Source organism: Oncorhynchus tshawytscha, linkage group LG05, assembly GCF_018296145.1.
Source record: "Oncorhynchus tshawytscha isolate Ot180627B linkage group LG05, Otsh_v2.0, whole genome shotgun sequence".
Classification (NCBI taxonomy): Eukaryota; Metazoa; Chordata; class Actinopteri; order Salmoniformes; family Salmonidae; genus Oncorhynchus; species Oncorhynchus tshawytscha.
In genome coordinates, this window is record NC_056433.1 from 64,727,831 (window position 1) to 64,744,597 (window position 16,767).

Genomic DNA, 16,767 nt, shown 5'->3' on the forward strand with positions numbered 1-16,767 from the left:
GTTCTTGTAACACATGTATAAACTTTTCTCTGGCTGTGATGTGACCATCAGAATGGATGAGATTTTTGAAAACTTGTTTTGTTTTTTGTACAGGAATTTGTGCTTCATTTGATATCCATGTTGTCTTAACGCTTTATGAAAACCATGATTGTGTATATTCAGAGCTGAAACACACATGTAACCTCATTTGAGGAAGAGGAGTTCCCTCCTTCATTTGCCAACCCCTCCCCCTATCACACACAGTAAAAACAACAAAGTCAGTCTCTCAAACAAATGGACATGCACTGAAATTAACATGAGACTGCGTTGTAAGAATGGTGTCAGATCTTTTGACATGTCAAACCCAGTGGCATCTTATCCACAACTAAAGCATATACAGTAAATGGATCAATTTATGAAGTAGTAAGGTCACATGAGATCTCCACCTATCAGTGATCCATGATGCTTTGGCTGTCCTGTCCAGTCGTCAGTATATTTGTCTATATTAGGTTTTTGGAGATGGAGCTAGTGGCTGGACTGCACACTAATAAGTCTAATTCAGATGGTGTTCTACATTGGTAATGCAGGAGGTTGAACAACCCTGTCCTGACTGTATATGTATGTACAGTATGTGTTTTCACTGTAACCTACAGTATTTCTATATTAACTTACTGTTGTCATTCATTTTTGCTTTGCCATCTTCCTTTACAGAAAGATTCAAATGTGTTTTGTGATGAGATGTTCGTTCTGTGTTTTTAAATTGCACAGGATCATGTTTGATTCCGCTACTGTAGGCCTAATGTATTTTTACTATTGCATTACCACAGTAATCACCACGTCATGTGTGCACCTTATTATCCAGGTACCCATAGATCAACTGATATAAAAACATCAAACACAATATGGGCGACTTTCATTACAGGTTTATTTATGATAGTGTCATGAAGAGAATTTTGTAGCAAAATAGAGGAGTAAAGTAGGTGGATATGAATCTGGGAAATTGGGTTTTAATGGTCCCACCTTTTATTTGCCTCAGTCTGAAATAATTCAGTCACTTAAACAGCTATTTTCATTAAGACAAACATATCTGGTGTTACACTCATTTACAACAATGTAATAACAGTATGATTCTGTAAAATAAACAACTTATGTTTTAACAACAATCTGCTGCATTAACTTCTCAGGTGATTTCTTTAATCAGTACAAACAATTACAGTTGTAGCTCTCAAACTTCACTGCCCTCTTTGTGTGTTTCAAAATGGAGGGTGGAGTTGGAGTAGGTCATATTGAGGTCACCAGAGGTAGAGACCTCACTACACCGGGTGGTCATAATGGTTTCTGAGGTAACGCTCTGATATGGACGAGGTATGCCGAATGGTTTAGCAACCACTAACCCCATATAGCTCCTGTCTCCCTGTGTCATGGAGTTACAGCCAAATCCATCCATGGCTCTCATCTGTTGTTCCCTACTCCTCCATCCAGACCCTGCTGCCTCCTCTCCCTCTGGGGATGGTGGAGGTGTTGCTGGGGCATCCGGTAAAGCCAGGGGGGGCTGGATGTCTACAACTAAGCGCTTCCTGTGTAGGGGAATTTGGAGTGAATACTCTCCTCTAGGCCTCGCCTCATCTGTGGGGGTGGAGAAAAAGTGTGATGTTTCGTACAATGACAGTTGGGGAGAGGGACTGATTTCTTCAGTAGGGTTACTGTAGTCTGCTCCGGTACTCCTCCCCACCTCGTCTGTGCTGCTGTCTAAGGCATCAAAGTTGATATTGAGCGCTCTTATTTGGGAGAAAGAAACATTCATGTCTGTAGAACTTTCCTCTGTGTCCCTTCGTGTTCTCTCTGACAGCGCCTTCACTTTACCAAGCCTTGGCTGATCCCACCTGTCCTCTGCTTCGGTCTTCCTCTCCACCTCATCTGTGGTACTGGCTGAGTTATTAAAGCTGATATTGAGTGTTCTCCTTGGGGGAAAATAATCTGTGATGGCTTTAGCTGGTTTCATTGTGTGTTTTGGAGTCTCATCTCCACTCTCACAGCTGGAAGAGGATGATTTGGCAGGTGGAGCTTCCTGAGGGGGCTGAATATTCTGACGCCTCCTAAGTCCAGGGATGTAGATTTTAACTGATGGCTCCTCAGCTCTGACCCTGTCTGAGGAGGTGGTGGAAAGGAGTGATGTTTTGGGCAAAGACATTTGGGGACGAAGCTTGCTGTCTTCATCAAAGTCTACACCCTTTGTTCTGGTGACACTCTCGTACCTTGTCACAGACTCATGTTGATATTGAGAACTCTCGCTGGAGGAGCCAATATTTAGATCTTTTCTTGGAGAGAAAGATACTTTAGTTGATGTGTCTCCAGATCTGAGAGAGTAATCCCTATATGTGACGTCAGGGATCTTAGCTTTCTCTTTTCTTTTTCGGTTCATTGTAGTCTCATCCTCACTCCCGGTTCTAGAAGAGGATGAACCAGAGGGTGGGGGTGTTCTTGGGGCAGCAGGTGGATCTTCCTGAGGGGGATGGCTATCCAGACGTCTCCCAAGTGGGGGGACATAGAAGAGTTGAGTTTGAGAGTCTGAAGAGGTGGAGAAAGGGAGGGATGTTTTTGGCAAAGACAGTTGTGGAAGGGGCTTGGTGTATTTCTTAAAGCCAATATTGAGAGTTTTCCTTGGAGACACTGTCTCTTTGGTGCCAAGAGTGAGAGATGGATCCCTGTACATGACATCTGGAACTTGAGCTGAATCCTCCTCGTTCACTGTGTACTTTGTGGGTTCATCCCCACGATCGCTGGACATATCATAGCACTCCTGGGTTTCAGAGCACTCTGAACTTCCTGTATCAGTTCACCCACATTCTGGACAATCATCTTCTCCTTCACTACCTCAGTCTCTGGGTTCACAGTGTACACTGTAGGTTCATTCCGACTGTAACTTAGGTTCAGCTCCAGCAGCTTATTATTCTCCCTCTGGTCTTTCACCAGCGGTTCTTCATTCCGAGCTTGTTCATACTTCTTTCTCAACTGATCGTCAAAAGCAGAACCCGAGAGATATTGACTGCTGGACTGTACCGATGCACCTCGGATAGAATCAGGGAACTCAAAGCTCTCTCCACTGTCATTCCACAGCTCAGACTCCATGGGGTTTGGATCTGCCTTGATTGGTTTCCAATCTGTAAAGGGCTCAGCTGTAAATCCAGGGATCTCACCCACGCTGCCGATCTTGATCTGTGGCACATCAACTTGTTTAACCATAGGGAAATCTGAACTCTGCTCAAAGGAGTCATCTTCTTTCTGGAGGGATTGATGCTCCCAGGGATTGTTCTGGGTCTTGTACTTCTCTTCCAATCTTTGAGCCAAATAGTTTTTGGGCCAGTGCATATCCTGATCCCTATCCAGCCTCTCCTGGTCAGAGTCTGAAGACACGGACGAGCTTCGATATCCCTGCAACTGTTCTGGGTCAGGGATGGGTTCAAACTCCATGCCATGGTGGGTATGGACTGGGTGAGCACCCACTTGTGGTTCACTTAGAGAGACATCAGAGAGTTCTCCACTATGGGTGTCTGTCTCTGGGCTGTCCTGTTGGGAGCTGCCTGAGCTGACAGAGTCCTGTGCTCTGGGCTTCTCGTCAGGTGGGTGATGGACCTCTAGGGAGGGGTGTGAGATATCCTTTGCATAAACATTCTCATATGTTGCATCATATTCCCCAGCGAGGTTGTCCTGTCTGCCATTGGCCACCGTATCATAGTATGGAATGCTACTCTGATCCCTTATTTCTGAAGGATGTCCTCTGAATGTCACACTACTCTCCCTGTGTGTTCCTAGTTCCTCCTGCGCCTCATCTGAATAGGCGCCATTGTCGTAGGGGCCCTGCCCAGCAGAGGAGACCGACTGGGCTGGGGAGGAGCTTTGCTTGGTACGGTTACAGCACCTCCTCCAGAGAGGGTCCAGGAGAGGTCTGGCAAGAGCACCAAGTATAAATGCTAACAGGAAGGTGATGAATACAGACAGGCAGACAGCCAGGACCAGGTCAGACTGTGTTCTCTGAGAAGCCCTGTGGAGATCTAGAGAGTTCAGGTCTGTCCCCTGACCCTCCCTCTGTAGGCTGCCTACCTCTGTGTGTATCAGCTTCCTCTCACCGTGTAAACTCCTGGTGCCTCTGCTTTTCCTCTGTGTCTTATGAACATGGATGTTAAATACAGATACATACTGCTCTTCTGGCCCAGACATGCACACGTACAGCCCTGCGTCTTCCTCTGTGATGTCACTGATCAGCAGGCCCATCTGACTTCCAGAAACTTGTCCATTAGTCGTCCACCATGTTGAATCTAGAACAAATACATCAGTGTATTACTGTCAAAGCCAAGCATGATTACATGTTTTTATCATTAAGGCTGCTACTTTATTCACATCACATCTTATATGATTGATCTGAAATGTAAGTTGTTACAAACAAATGTAATATTGGTGTAATGCAACAAGTGAAAGGCAGCAGCTTCCTGTCTGGGTGTGTTACCTTGCCGCAGGGTGCCGCAGGGCAGCAGGATCTCTGTCCCCTCAGTCACTGTCACATCCTGGTGGAGCCCCTCCCTGTTCTCCGCTGTAGAGCAGGTGAGGTCACTGTCCTCCAAGTGTAGCAGGTCTCTACCTGTGTGGATGGAGGGGGAGGAACACACAACCCCCCTCCAGATCTGGTGTTGGGCCCTTTGCCTATCGTAGGCCATCCACCTCCTCACGCTCCGCAGGCTGCAGTCACACCTCCACCTGTTACCACTCACCTCCACCAGGGCATTCAGGTTACGTAGCGACAGGTAGGCGGATGGAGAGATTGTGGTCAACAGGTTGAAGCTCAGATCCAGGACCTTTGAAGGATGTCATTATGAAAATGATAGGCATGTCAGAAATCTGTTTTATAGTACTGAGCTCAGGTGAGGTTTGGGTCAGGTGGTAACCAGACATGTTGTGATGCAGTAGTTACTATTTATGATTTTTAGTTACCCTGAGCTCTGGGAGGTCCTTGAGGGCATGTGGGTGGAGGTTGGATATGTGGTTGTGCTGCAGGCAAAGCTCTCTCAGATGGGGGCACCTGCAAAGATCTCCAGGTTGCAGGCCAGAGATCCTGTTGTGGGAGAGCTGAAGCACCTGCAGGAACTCACTGCCTCCCAGGCCTAGTGGACAGTGCACCAACATAGTCCTCACATTAGTGGCATAATGTCACAGATGACTAGGATGGCACCTGTTTGTCCTCAGTAATGCACAGAGGATGGTAATCATGAGGTGGTTGACTATATGATCACAGAAGTCCCCTTTGTTCTGTATGTGGGCAGTAAGCTGACATGACATTCCTCCCATAGCTTTACGAGCAGGGGACCATCCTGAGATGAATGAATACCTGCCCTTACATGTCCCTGCCTACCTGCCTGGGAAGCCACAGCAACACCTGCTCCCTATACGCCGACAGAGATGGCCGCCTCGCTTCGCGTTCCTAGGAAACTATGCAGTTTTTTGTTTTTTTACGTGTTATTTCTTACACTAGTACCCCAGGTCATCTTAGGTTTCATTACATACAGCCGAGAAGAACTACTGAATATAAGATCAGCGTCAACTCACCATCAGTACGACCAAGAATATGTTTTTCGCGATGCGGATCCTGTGTTCTGCCTTACAACCAGTGTAACGGAGTGGATCACATGCAGCGACCAAAAAAATAAACAACTCAGAAAAAGAGGGAAACGAAGCGGTCTTCTGGTCAGACTCCGGAGACGGGCACATCGTGCACCACTCCCTAGCATTCTTCTTGCCAATGTCCAGTCTCTTGACAACAAGGTTGATGAAATCCGAGCAAGGGTAGCATTCCAGAGGGACATCAGAGACTGTAACGTTCTCTGCTTCACGGAAACATGGCTAACTGGAGAGACGCAATCCGAAGCGGTGCAGCCAGCGGGTTTCTCCACGCATCGCGCCCCGACAGAAACAAACATCTTTCTGGTAAGAAGACGGGCGGGGGCGTATGCCTTATGGCCAACGTGACATGGTGTGATGAAAGAAACATACAGGAACTCAAATCCTTCTGTTCACCTGATTTAGAATTCCTCACAATCAAATGTAGACCGCATTATCTACCAAGAGAATTCTCTTCGATTATAATCACAGCCGTATATATCCCCCCAAGCAGACACATCGATGGCTCTGAACGAACTTTATTTAACTCTCTGCAAACTGGAAACGATTTATCCGGAGGCTGCATTCATTGTAGCTGGGGATTTTAACAAGGCTAATCTGAAAACAAGACTCCCTAAATTTTATCAGCATATCGATTGCGCAACCAGGGGTGGAAAGACCCTGGATCATTGTTACTCTAACTTCCGCGACGCATATAAGGCCCTGCCCCGCCCCCTTTCGGAAAAGCTGACCACGACTCCATTTTGTTGATCCCTGCCTACAGACAGAAACTAAAACAAGAAGCTCCCACGCTGAGGTCTGTCCAACGCTGGTCCGACCAAGCTGACTCCACACTCCAAGACTGCTTCCATCACGTGGACTGGGAGATGTTTCGTATTGCGTCAGACAACAACATTGACGAATACGCTGATACGGTGTGCGAGTTCATTAGAACGTGCGTTGAAGATGTCGTTCCCATAGCAACGATTAAAACATTCCCAAACCAGAAACCGTGGATTGATGGCAGCATTCGTGTGAAACTGAAGGCACGAACCACTGCTTTTAATCAGGGCAAGGTGTCTGGTAACATGACTGAATACAAACAGTGCAGCTATTCCCTCCGCAAGGCTATCAAACAAGCTAAGCGCCAGTACAGAGACAAAGTAGAATCTCAATTCAACGGCTCAGACACAAGAGGCATGTGGCAGGGTCTACAGTCAATCACGGACTACAGGAAGAAACCCAGCCCAGTCACGGACCAGGATGTCTTGCTCCCAGGCAGACTAAATAACTTTTTTGCCCGCTTTGAGGACAATACAGTGCCACTGACACGGCCTGCAACGGAAACATGCCGTCTCTCCTTCACTGCAGCCGAAGTGAGTAAGACATTTAAACGTGTTAACCCTCGCAAGGCTGCAGGCCCAGACGGCATCCCCAGCCGCGCCCTCAGAGCATGCGCAGACCAGCTGGCCGGTGTGTTTACGGACATATTCAATCAATCCCTATACCAGTCTGCTGTTCCCACATGCTTCAAGAGGGCCACCATTGTTCCTGTTCCCAAGAAAGCTAAGGTAACTGAGCTAAACGACTACCGCCCGTAGCACTCACATCCGTCATCATGAAGTGCTTTGAGAGACTAGTCAAGGACCATATCACCTCCACCCTACCTGACACCCTTGACCCACTCCAATTTGCTTACCGCCCAAATAGGTCCACAGACGATGCAATCTCAACCACACTGCACACTGCCCTAACCCATCTGGACAAGAGGAATACCTATGTGAGAATGCTGTTCATCGACTACAGCTCGGCATTCAACACCATAGTACCCTCCAAGCTCGTCATCAAGCTCGAGACCCTGGGTCTCGACCCCGCCCTGTGCAACTGGGTACTGGACTTCCTGACGGGCCGCCCCCAGGTGGTGAGGGTAGGCAACAACATCTCCTCCCCGCTGATCCTCAACACTGGGGCCCCACAAGGGTGCGTTCTGAGCCCTCTCCTGTACTCCCTGTTCACCCACGACTGCGTGGCCACGCACGCCTCCAACTCAATCATCAAGTTTGCGGACGACACAACAGTGGTAGGCTTGATTACCAACAACGACGAGACAGCCTACAGGGAGGAGGTGAGGGCCCTCGGAGTGTGGTGTCAGGAAAATAACCTCACACTCAACGTCAACAAAACTAAGGAGATGATTGTGGACTTCAGGAAACAGCAGAGGGAACACCCCCATCCACATCGATGGAACAGTAGTGGAGAGGGTAGCAAGTTTTAAGTTCCTCGGCATACACATCACAGACAAACTGAATTGGTCCACTCACACAGACAGCATCGTGAGGAAGGCGCAGCAGCGCCTCTTCAACCTCAGGAGGCTGAAGAAATTCGGCTTGTCACCAAAAGCACTCACAAACTTCTACAGATGCACAATCGAGAGCATCCTGGCGGGCTGTATCACCGCCTGGTATGGCAACTGCACCGCCCTCAACCGTAAGGCTCTCCAGAGGGTAGTGAGGTCTGCACAACGCATCACCGGGGCAAACTACCTGCCCTCCAGGACACCTACACCACCCAATGCTACAGGAAGGCCATAAAGATCATCAAGGACATCAACCACCCGAGCCACTGCCTGTTCACCCCGCTGTCATCCAGAAGGCGAGGTCAGTACAGGTGCATCAAAGCTGGGACCGAGAGACTGAAAAACAGCTTCTATCTCAAGGCCATCAGACTGTTAAACAGCCACCACTAACATTGAGTGGCTACTGCCAACACACTGTCAATGACACTGACTCTACTCCAGCCACTTTAATCATGGGAATTGATGGGAAATGATGTAAATATATCACTAGCCACTTTAAACAATGCTACCTTATATAATGTTACTTACCCTACATTATTTCTCATATGCATACGTTGATACTGTACTCTATATCATCGACTGCATCCTTATGTAATACATGTATCACTAGCCACTTTAACTATGCCACTTGGTTTACATACTTATCTCATATGTATATACTGTACTCGATATCATCTACTGTATCTTGCCTATGCTGCTCTGTACCATCACTCATTCATATATCCTTATGTACATATTCTTTATCCCCTTACACTGTGTATAAGACAGTTTTTTTGGAATTGTTAGTTAGATTACTTGTTCGTTATTACTGCATTGTCGGAACTAGAAGCACAAGCATTTCGCTACACTCGCATTAACATCTGCTAACCATGTGTATGTGACAAATAAAATTTGATTTGATTTGATTTTGATTTGATTTGATTTAGGAGGCACTGATAGCATGTGTTTACCCCCACTATAGGGTTTACTTCCCTGGGCCATTGTGGTGACATCTCGGTGTACAGTACTACGGTGTGATGGTAACAAAGACGCAGAGGCATTATTACTACAAGACATTGGGGACACTGAGTTATTGACAATCAAATGGTTTTGTACCTGGCACAGATTTGTTTTGAATTAATTATATGCTAAACAGTATGTCCTGGCTAGAGTATAAACAAATGACTAGGGTTGGGTAGCCTAGTGATTAAGAGCATTTAGCCAGTAACAAAAGGTTGCTGGTTCAAATCCTGAGATGACTAGGTGAAAAGCCTGTCTATGTGCTATTGTGCAAGGCACATAACCCTAATTGCTCCTGTAAGTCACTCTGGATAAGAGTGTTTGCTTAAATGGAAACGTTATGACTGATTCAGGCCAAGGATTTCTGTTGACAGAATTTAGTTTACACTGATTTTCAGTCTCTCCTGCGGTCTCTTTTCACTAGGCTGACACTGCTGTGCTGAAGTGAGGCATTGTGGGTCTGGGCTTCCTTAGAGGAGCGCTAGGAGACTGAGCAGAATACCAAGCAGCACGGAGAGGCCCCTGTCTCACAGAGCAACTGCCTACAGTCCTCACAAACCTCAAACAAGGAGAAAACGCAATCATCAGTGAATGCATACACAACTAAAAGGTTCAACTCCTTTGATGGCATTTAAAAAAAAAAGTAAGATAATGCTACTGTAAAATTATGATTGAGGCATTTTCCTCCTTTAAAACACAATCATTACACTTTTACACCCTCTGATGAACCATTGGAATGTCAGTAAACAGCGTCTACAATTGGCTGAAGATTGTACAATGATTTGTCAAATTCATTTTGTGATTGACTGGGCCAGTTTAATCATTTCCGAAAAGAGCAAAGTCCTAATTATGTTGGATAATCATTCATAAGAGTATGGGTGTTCATGCATGTGCGTGTACGTTGCATTCAGAAAGTATTTAGACCTTGACCTTTTCCACATTGTTACGTTAGACTTATTCTGAAATGGATTCTATTGTTTTTTTTCCTGTTTAATCTATACACAATAGCCCATAAAGACAAAACAACACTTTTTTGGAAAGTTTAGCAAATGTTATAAAAATATCAGAAATATCACATTTTACATACAGTACCTGTTAGATTAATTTAGTTCTTATGTGTTCAACAACCAATTTAAAACACTGTTTTATAAGAATTTGTAAGATTCTTATTTGCATAAAATAGACAGACACCAGTCAATCAAAATTAGCCAATAACATTTATTCTCGAGAGCGCTCTGGTCATAATACCATGTACATTGGTTTATATACCTCACATTTCGTCCAATAACGTTTTAGATCCTCTTCTCTGACAAAGACAAAGCAGCTTCAAAAGTCCATTCCAACCCACTAACGCATATACATTACACACTATATCTGGATTATCTCCTGAAGTCTCACCACAGTTTATTACCACTTAGCAGACAGTTCCAGTCCCCCCCAGATACGGAAAACCTAGAGGGGCTCTCGCTGTCTTATTTTTTCTTCACAGATATATAGCTGGGTCGGTTCAAACATAGGTTAAGGATCCTCTTTGTTTTCGTTAGGCACACACATGCATTCCTCTCTTCGCCCCTCCAATCCAGTTGGAGCTGTGTTTATTATTTTTAATTACTCCTTGTTCATGCTACATAACCTCTAATTCTAATGGTTAAGTTTCTGGGTATAATTATTTAATCATTTATCTTAAACCTTGATAAAATATCTTAAAGGTACCAGTCAAAAGTTTGGACTCATACTCATTCCAGGGTTTTTCTTTATTTTTACTATTTTCAACATTGTAGAATAATAATGAAGACATCAAAACTATGAAATAACACATGGAATCATGTAGTAACCAAAAAAGTGTTAAACTATATATTTTATATTTGAGATTCTTTAAAGTAGCCACCATTTGCCTTGATGGCAGCTTTCATGGGATAGTCACCTGGAATGCATTTAAATTAAGAGGTGTGCCTTCAGTTATTAGTGGAATTTCTTTCCTTCTTAATGTGTTTGAGCCAGTTGTTGTGACAAGGTAGGGGTGGTATACAGAAGATGGCCCTATTTGATAAAAGACCAAGTCCATATCATGGCAAGAACAGCTCAAATAAGCAAAGGGAAATGACAGTCCATCATTACTTTAAGACATGAAGGTCAGTCAATGCGGAAAATTCAAGAACTTTGAAAGTTTCTTCAAGTGCAGTCACAAAAACCAGGCGCTATGATGAAACTGGCTCTGATGAGGACCGCCACAGGAAAGGAAGCCCCAGAGTTACCTCTGCTGCAGAGGATACGTTCATTAGAGTTATCAGCCTTGGAAATTGCAGCCCAAATAAATGCTTCAGAGTTCAAGTAACAGACACATCTCAACATCAAATGTTTGGTATTGGTATTTGGTATTTTATTGGATCCCCATTAGCTGTTGCAAAAGCAGCAGCTACTCATACTGGGGTCCACACAAAACATGAAATATAATACAGAATGACATAATACAGATCATCATTAGACAAGAACAGCTCAAGGACAGAACTACATACATGATTAAAAAGGCACACGTAGCCTAAATATCAATGTACACACACACAAACTATCTTGGTCAAATAGGGGAGAGGCGTTGCTTTCTGTTTTTTTAACTGTTCAGATGAGACTGCATGAAATAGGCCTTCATGGTCAAATTGCTGCAAAGAAACCACTACTAAAGGACACCAAAAAGAAGAGACTTGCTTGGGCCAAGTAACATTAGACCGGTGGAAATCTGTCCTTTGGTCTGATGAGGCCAAATTTGCGATTTTTGGTTCCAACTGCCGTGTCTTTGTGAGACACAGAGTAGGTGAACGGATGATCTCCGCATGTGTGGTTCCCACCGTGAAGCATGGAGGAGGAGGTGTGATGGTGTGGGAGTGCTTTGCTGGTGACACTGTCAGTGATTTATTTAGAATTCAAGGCACACTTAACCAGCATGGCTACCACAGCATTCTGCAGCAAAACGCCATCCCATCTGGTTTGCACTTAATGGGACTATCATTTGTTTTTCAACAGGACAATGACCCAACAAACCTTCAGGCTGTGTAAGGGCTATTTGACCAAGAAGGAGTGCTGCATCAGATGACCTGGCCTCCCCAATCCCCAATCACCTGACCTCAACCCAATTGAGATGGTTTGGGATAAGTTGGACCGCAAAGTGAAGAAAAAGCAGCCATCAAGTGCTCAGCATGTGGAAAATAGAATGCTAAGAAAATAGAATGCTAAGAGTGTGCAAAGCTGTCGTCAAAGCAAAGGGTGGCTACTTGGAAGAATCTGAAATATAAAATCTAATTTAATTTGTTTAACACTTTTTTGGTTATTACATGATTCCATATGTGTATTTTTTCATAGTTTTGATGTATTCACTATTATACTACATTGTAGAAAATAGTCAAATAAATGAAAACCCTGGAATGAGTAGGTGCGTCCAAACTTTTGACTGATACTGTAAGTATTCAGACCCTTTACTCAGTACTTTGTTGAAGCACCTTTGGCTGTGATTACAGCCTTGAGTCTTCGTGGGTATGATGCTACAAACTTGGCACACCTGTATTTGGGGAGTTTCTCCCATTCTTCTCTGCAGATCCTCTCAAGCTCTGGCAGGTTGGATGAGGAGCGTCGCTGCACAGCTTTTTTCAGGTCTCTCCAGAGATGTTTGATCGGGTTCAAGTCCGGGATCTGGTTGGGCCACTCAAGGACATTCAGAGACTTGTCCCGAAGCCTCTTCTACATTGTCTTGGCTGTGTGCTTAGGGTCGTTGTCCTGTTGGAAGGTGAACATTCAACCCAGCCTGAGGTCCTGAGCACTCTGGAGCAGGTTTTCATCAAGGATCTCTCTACTTTGCTCCTTTCATCTTTCTCTCAATCCTGACTAATCACCCAGCCCTTGAAAAACACCCCCACAGCATGATGCTGCCACCCATGCTTCACCGTAGATTTGGTATGTACCTTTTACTGAGGAGTGGCTTCCATCTGACCACTTTACAATTAAAACCTGATTGGTGGAGTGCCGAGGAGATGGTTGTCATTCTGGAAGGTTCTCTCATCTCCACAGAGGAACTCTAGAGCTCTGTCAGAGTGACCAACGGGTTCTTGGTCACCTCCCTCACCAAGGCCCTTCTCCCCCGATTGCTCAGTTTGGCCGGGCGGCCAGCCCTAGGAAGAGTCTTGGTGGTTCCAAACTTCTTCCATCTTACATTCTTCCTGTCTCAGAGCTCTACGGACAATTTCTTCAACCTCATTGCTTGGTTTTTGCTTTAACCTGCACTGTCAACTGTGGGACCTTATATAGACAGGTGTGTTCCTTTCCAAATCATGTCCAATCAATTTCATTTACCACAGGTGGACTCCAAGTTGTGGAAATATCTCAAGGATGATCAATGGAAACAGGATGTATCCGAGCTAAATTCTCATAGCCTCATAGCAAAGGTCTGAATACTTATGTAAATAAGGCACTTCTGTTTTTTAAATTTTTTATAAATGGATTTTTAATTATGTTTGTCAATATGGGGTATTGTGTGTAGATTGAGGATTTAAAAAAAAAAAAACATTTTAAAATAAGGCTGTAACAAAATGTGGGAAAAGTCAATGGGTCTGAATACTTTCTGAATGCACAGGTAACTGCCAAAATAAAGGAAACACCAACATAAAGTGCCTTAATAGGGCGTTTGGCCACTACAAGCCTAAACAGCTTCAATGCGCCTTGGCATAGATTCTTCAAGTGCATGGAACTCTACTGGAGGGATGTGACACCATTCTTCCACAAGAAATTCCATCATTTTGGTGTTTTGTTAATGGTTGTAGAAAACGCTTTGTCAGGTGTGTTCAATTGGGTTGAGATCTTATGACTGAGCGAAAACACACACACACCCATTAAACCTCCTATGCTCCTTTGAGACCCCTCTTTCAAAGACAGAGATCTTCTAGCCATGGTAGGCAAAATAATGGGCAACTGGGCATTTTTATATATGACCCTAAGCATGATGGGATGTTAATTGCTTAATTAACTCAGGAACCACACCTGTGTGGGAGCACTTGCTTTCAATATACTTTGTATCCCTCATTTACTGAAGTGTTTCCTTTAATTTGGCAGTTACCTGTATGTGTGTTAGGCAAAGCAACCTGTGATTAGTGGAACTACATTTATAGTACAGCGAAGCAATTCCTGATGTGTTAGTGTGTGTGTGACTCACCCTCAGGGATCATCTCTAGCTGGTTCCTCTCAGCAGACAGCAGCTGCAGGGCTGGGGCCCAAGATACACATCTTCCTCTGTTGTGTGAGAGGGTTATTCTCCCATGTTTACCCCTCCAGTTCCTCCCCACACACAGAGACAGGTGAGTGATGCTGTTGTGTCCAAGCCATAGATTATTAAGCCCCCAACTTGGCCACGAGGGTTCAAGGGAGTTCAGGAGGTTGTGAGATAGGTCTAGATCATTTACGGTGGAAGGGATGTGTTGTGGGGCCTTGGAAAGGCCAGCAGAGGAACAGTTTAACAGAGGACCTCTCTGACAAAGGCAGGACTCAGGACAGGCAGGGGGAGTCGGAGAACACTGGAGCGCCTGGACGAGGAGGAGCAGCACTGCAGCACAGAACATCCACTGAGACACGGCCATCACAAACAGCCCTGTGCCCATAGGTAGAACTAAAAGAGATAACTAATGTTAGTGACTTGTGAGTTTCAACATTAAAGACAATGTATGAACACATACAGTATTGAAGGTAAATTCAATAGATATACCTTAATATACCAAGAGTAACACATACAACAGCATCCAAAGAAAGTCCAAACACACGCATTACTCTCAAATTTAGAAACATGCATTGCAAAATTAGCACACGTCATACAAACAAATGTAAATGAATGCGTGAAAAAAACTCACTCACCCCTCCGTGTCTGATTGTATACAACCAAAACGAACTCGACTTTCAGTCTCTCCCAAGTACATTGGCAAAGGTGGCAGATTTCAACAACTTTTTCTCCTGTAGTTTCAGATCAAAGTCTTCAGTGTGTATTGACATGTTGAGTCAGACATGCATTCACAACAATGGCATAAACGTTATGCTGATTCCCTCAATCATTCACATGGCATGGTTAATGTCTCACCAGGGCAACTTTTTCTTGTCTTTCACAGTTAACTGTGCTGCCAGAAACTAATGAAAAGGACAACTACGCCATAGCTTGGATTTATTATTGATTGATAAATAACTGGTTCGGAACAGATTTCATGCTATAAAAGTAATCTTGGTTATTGCGCCCTTTTACTGTGTAAAATGTAGTAGATGTAGAATATAGCTAGTACACTGTAAATGTAGTAGACGTAGAATATAGCTAGTACATTGTAAATGCATTGACACTTCCAAGTGGGCATTGTGAGATATGGTATAAATAGGGCAGTTTTCAAATGTGAAAATAAAACTGCAAGAGACAAGAAGCAATACAGATTACAGGGCTTTCCAAACACAGAATATCCCTTTATTTAAACAAACATAAGTTAAATCATTGATATTTTCCAAAAGCTCATTCTCAAGGTTCCATTGGAAAACAATGAATTACTACATCTGTTAAAGCATGGAGTCCATATTGCTGCTTGAGATGATCACATTTCTCCAAGCACATTGTTACCGTAGAAATAATTTAATACACAATTTAAGCATGTTAGACAAATGCCAATGAGCTCAAAATAGATAAACATCACCCTTATAGTATTGCCACTTCATGTTATATTGCACAAAATCACTCAATAGTATGTTTCAAACCCATGTTAACAAAATATAATTGAAACAAACAAAAGCTTCATGAATACCACAAAAAAAGAAAAAAAAAACAGCTGACTGCATTAATCTGTAGTGTATCTTAGTGCAAGTACACTACATGACCAAAAGTATGTTGAAACCTGCTTGTCGAACAGCTCATCCCAAAATCATGGGCATTAATATGGAGTTGGTCCCCCTTTGCTGCCATAACAGCCTCCACTCTTGAGGGAGGCTTTCCACTAGATGGTGGAACATTGCTTTGGGGACTTGCTTCCATTCAGCCACAAGAGCATTAGAGAGGTCAGGCACTGGCGATTAGGTCTGGCTCACAGTCGTCGTTCAAATTAATCCCAAAGATGTTCGATGGGGTTGAGGTCAGGGTTTTGTGCAGGCCAGTCAAGTTCTTCCACACCGATCTTGACAAACAATTTCTGTATGGACCTCGCTTTGTGCACGGGGGCATTATCATGCTGAAACTGGAAAGGGCCTTGCCCAAACTGTTGCCACTTAGTTGGAAGTACACAATTGTCTAGTATGTCATTGTATGCTGTAGCATTAAGATTTCCCTTCACTGGAACTAAGGGGCCTAGCCCGAACCATGAAAAACAGCACCAGACCATTATTCCTCCTCCACCAAACTGTACAGTTGGCACTATACAGTCGGGCAGGTAGCGTTCTCCTAGCGTCCGCCAAACCCAGATTCATCAGTCGGACTGCCAGATGGTGAAGTATGATTCAATCACTCCAGAGAACACGTTTCCACTGTTCCAAAGTCCAATGGCGGCAAGTTTACACCACTCCAGCCGACGCTTGGCATTGTGCATGGTGATCTTAGTCTTGTGTGCGGCTGGAAACCCATTTCATGAAGCTCCCAAATAACAGTTATTGTGCTGATGTTGCTTCCAGAGGCAGTTTGTAACTTGATAGTGAGTGTTGCAACCGAGGACGGACGTTTTTTAAGTGCTTCAGCACTCTACGGTCCCGTTCTGAGCTTGCGTGGCCTACCACTTCGCAGCTGAGCCGTTGTT

At 44.4% G+C, this 16,767-nt stretch overlaps 1 protein-coding gene across 1 annotated transcript; it reads right to left on the reverse strand.

Moving 5' to 3' along the window:
• Positions 1-884: 884 nt before the first annotated feature.
• On the reverse strand, positions 885-16,407 carry LOC112251125. Its single transcript, XM_024421873.2, has 5 exons — positions 14,870-16,407; positions 14,178-14,627; positions 4,966-5,135; positions 4,484-4,829; positions 885-4,295 (listed from the first exon to the last, which is right to left on the reverse strand). The coding sequence occupies exons 2-5, from the start codon at positions 14,617-14,619 to the stop codon at positions 2,725-2,727; spliced, it is 2,529 nt and encodes an 842-aa protein (XP_024277641.1). The 5' UTR covers positions 14,620-14,627; positions 14,870-16,407; the 3' UTR covers positions 885-2,724.
• Between the last annotated feature and the right edge of the window lie 360 nt (positions 16,408-16,767).

Bases quoted from the DNA above. Each gene is read 5' to 3' on its own strand.
- LOC112251125 (XM_024421873.2), bottom strand. From the start codon at position 14,619: ATGGGCACAGGGCTGTTTGTGATGGCCGTGTCTCAGTGGATGTTCTGT. The intron at 5,136-14,177 runs GTGAGTCACACA...ACTGTCCACTAG, and splicing joins GCTAGAGATGATCCCTGAGG to GCCTGGGAGGCAGTGAGTTC. The intron at 4,830-4,965 runs GTAACTAAAAAT...CATCCTTCAAAG, and splicing joins AGGACCTCCCAGAGCTCAGG to GTCCTGGATCTGAGCTTCAA.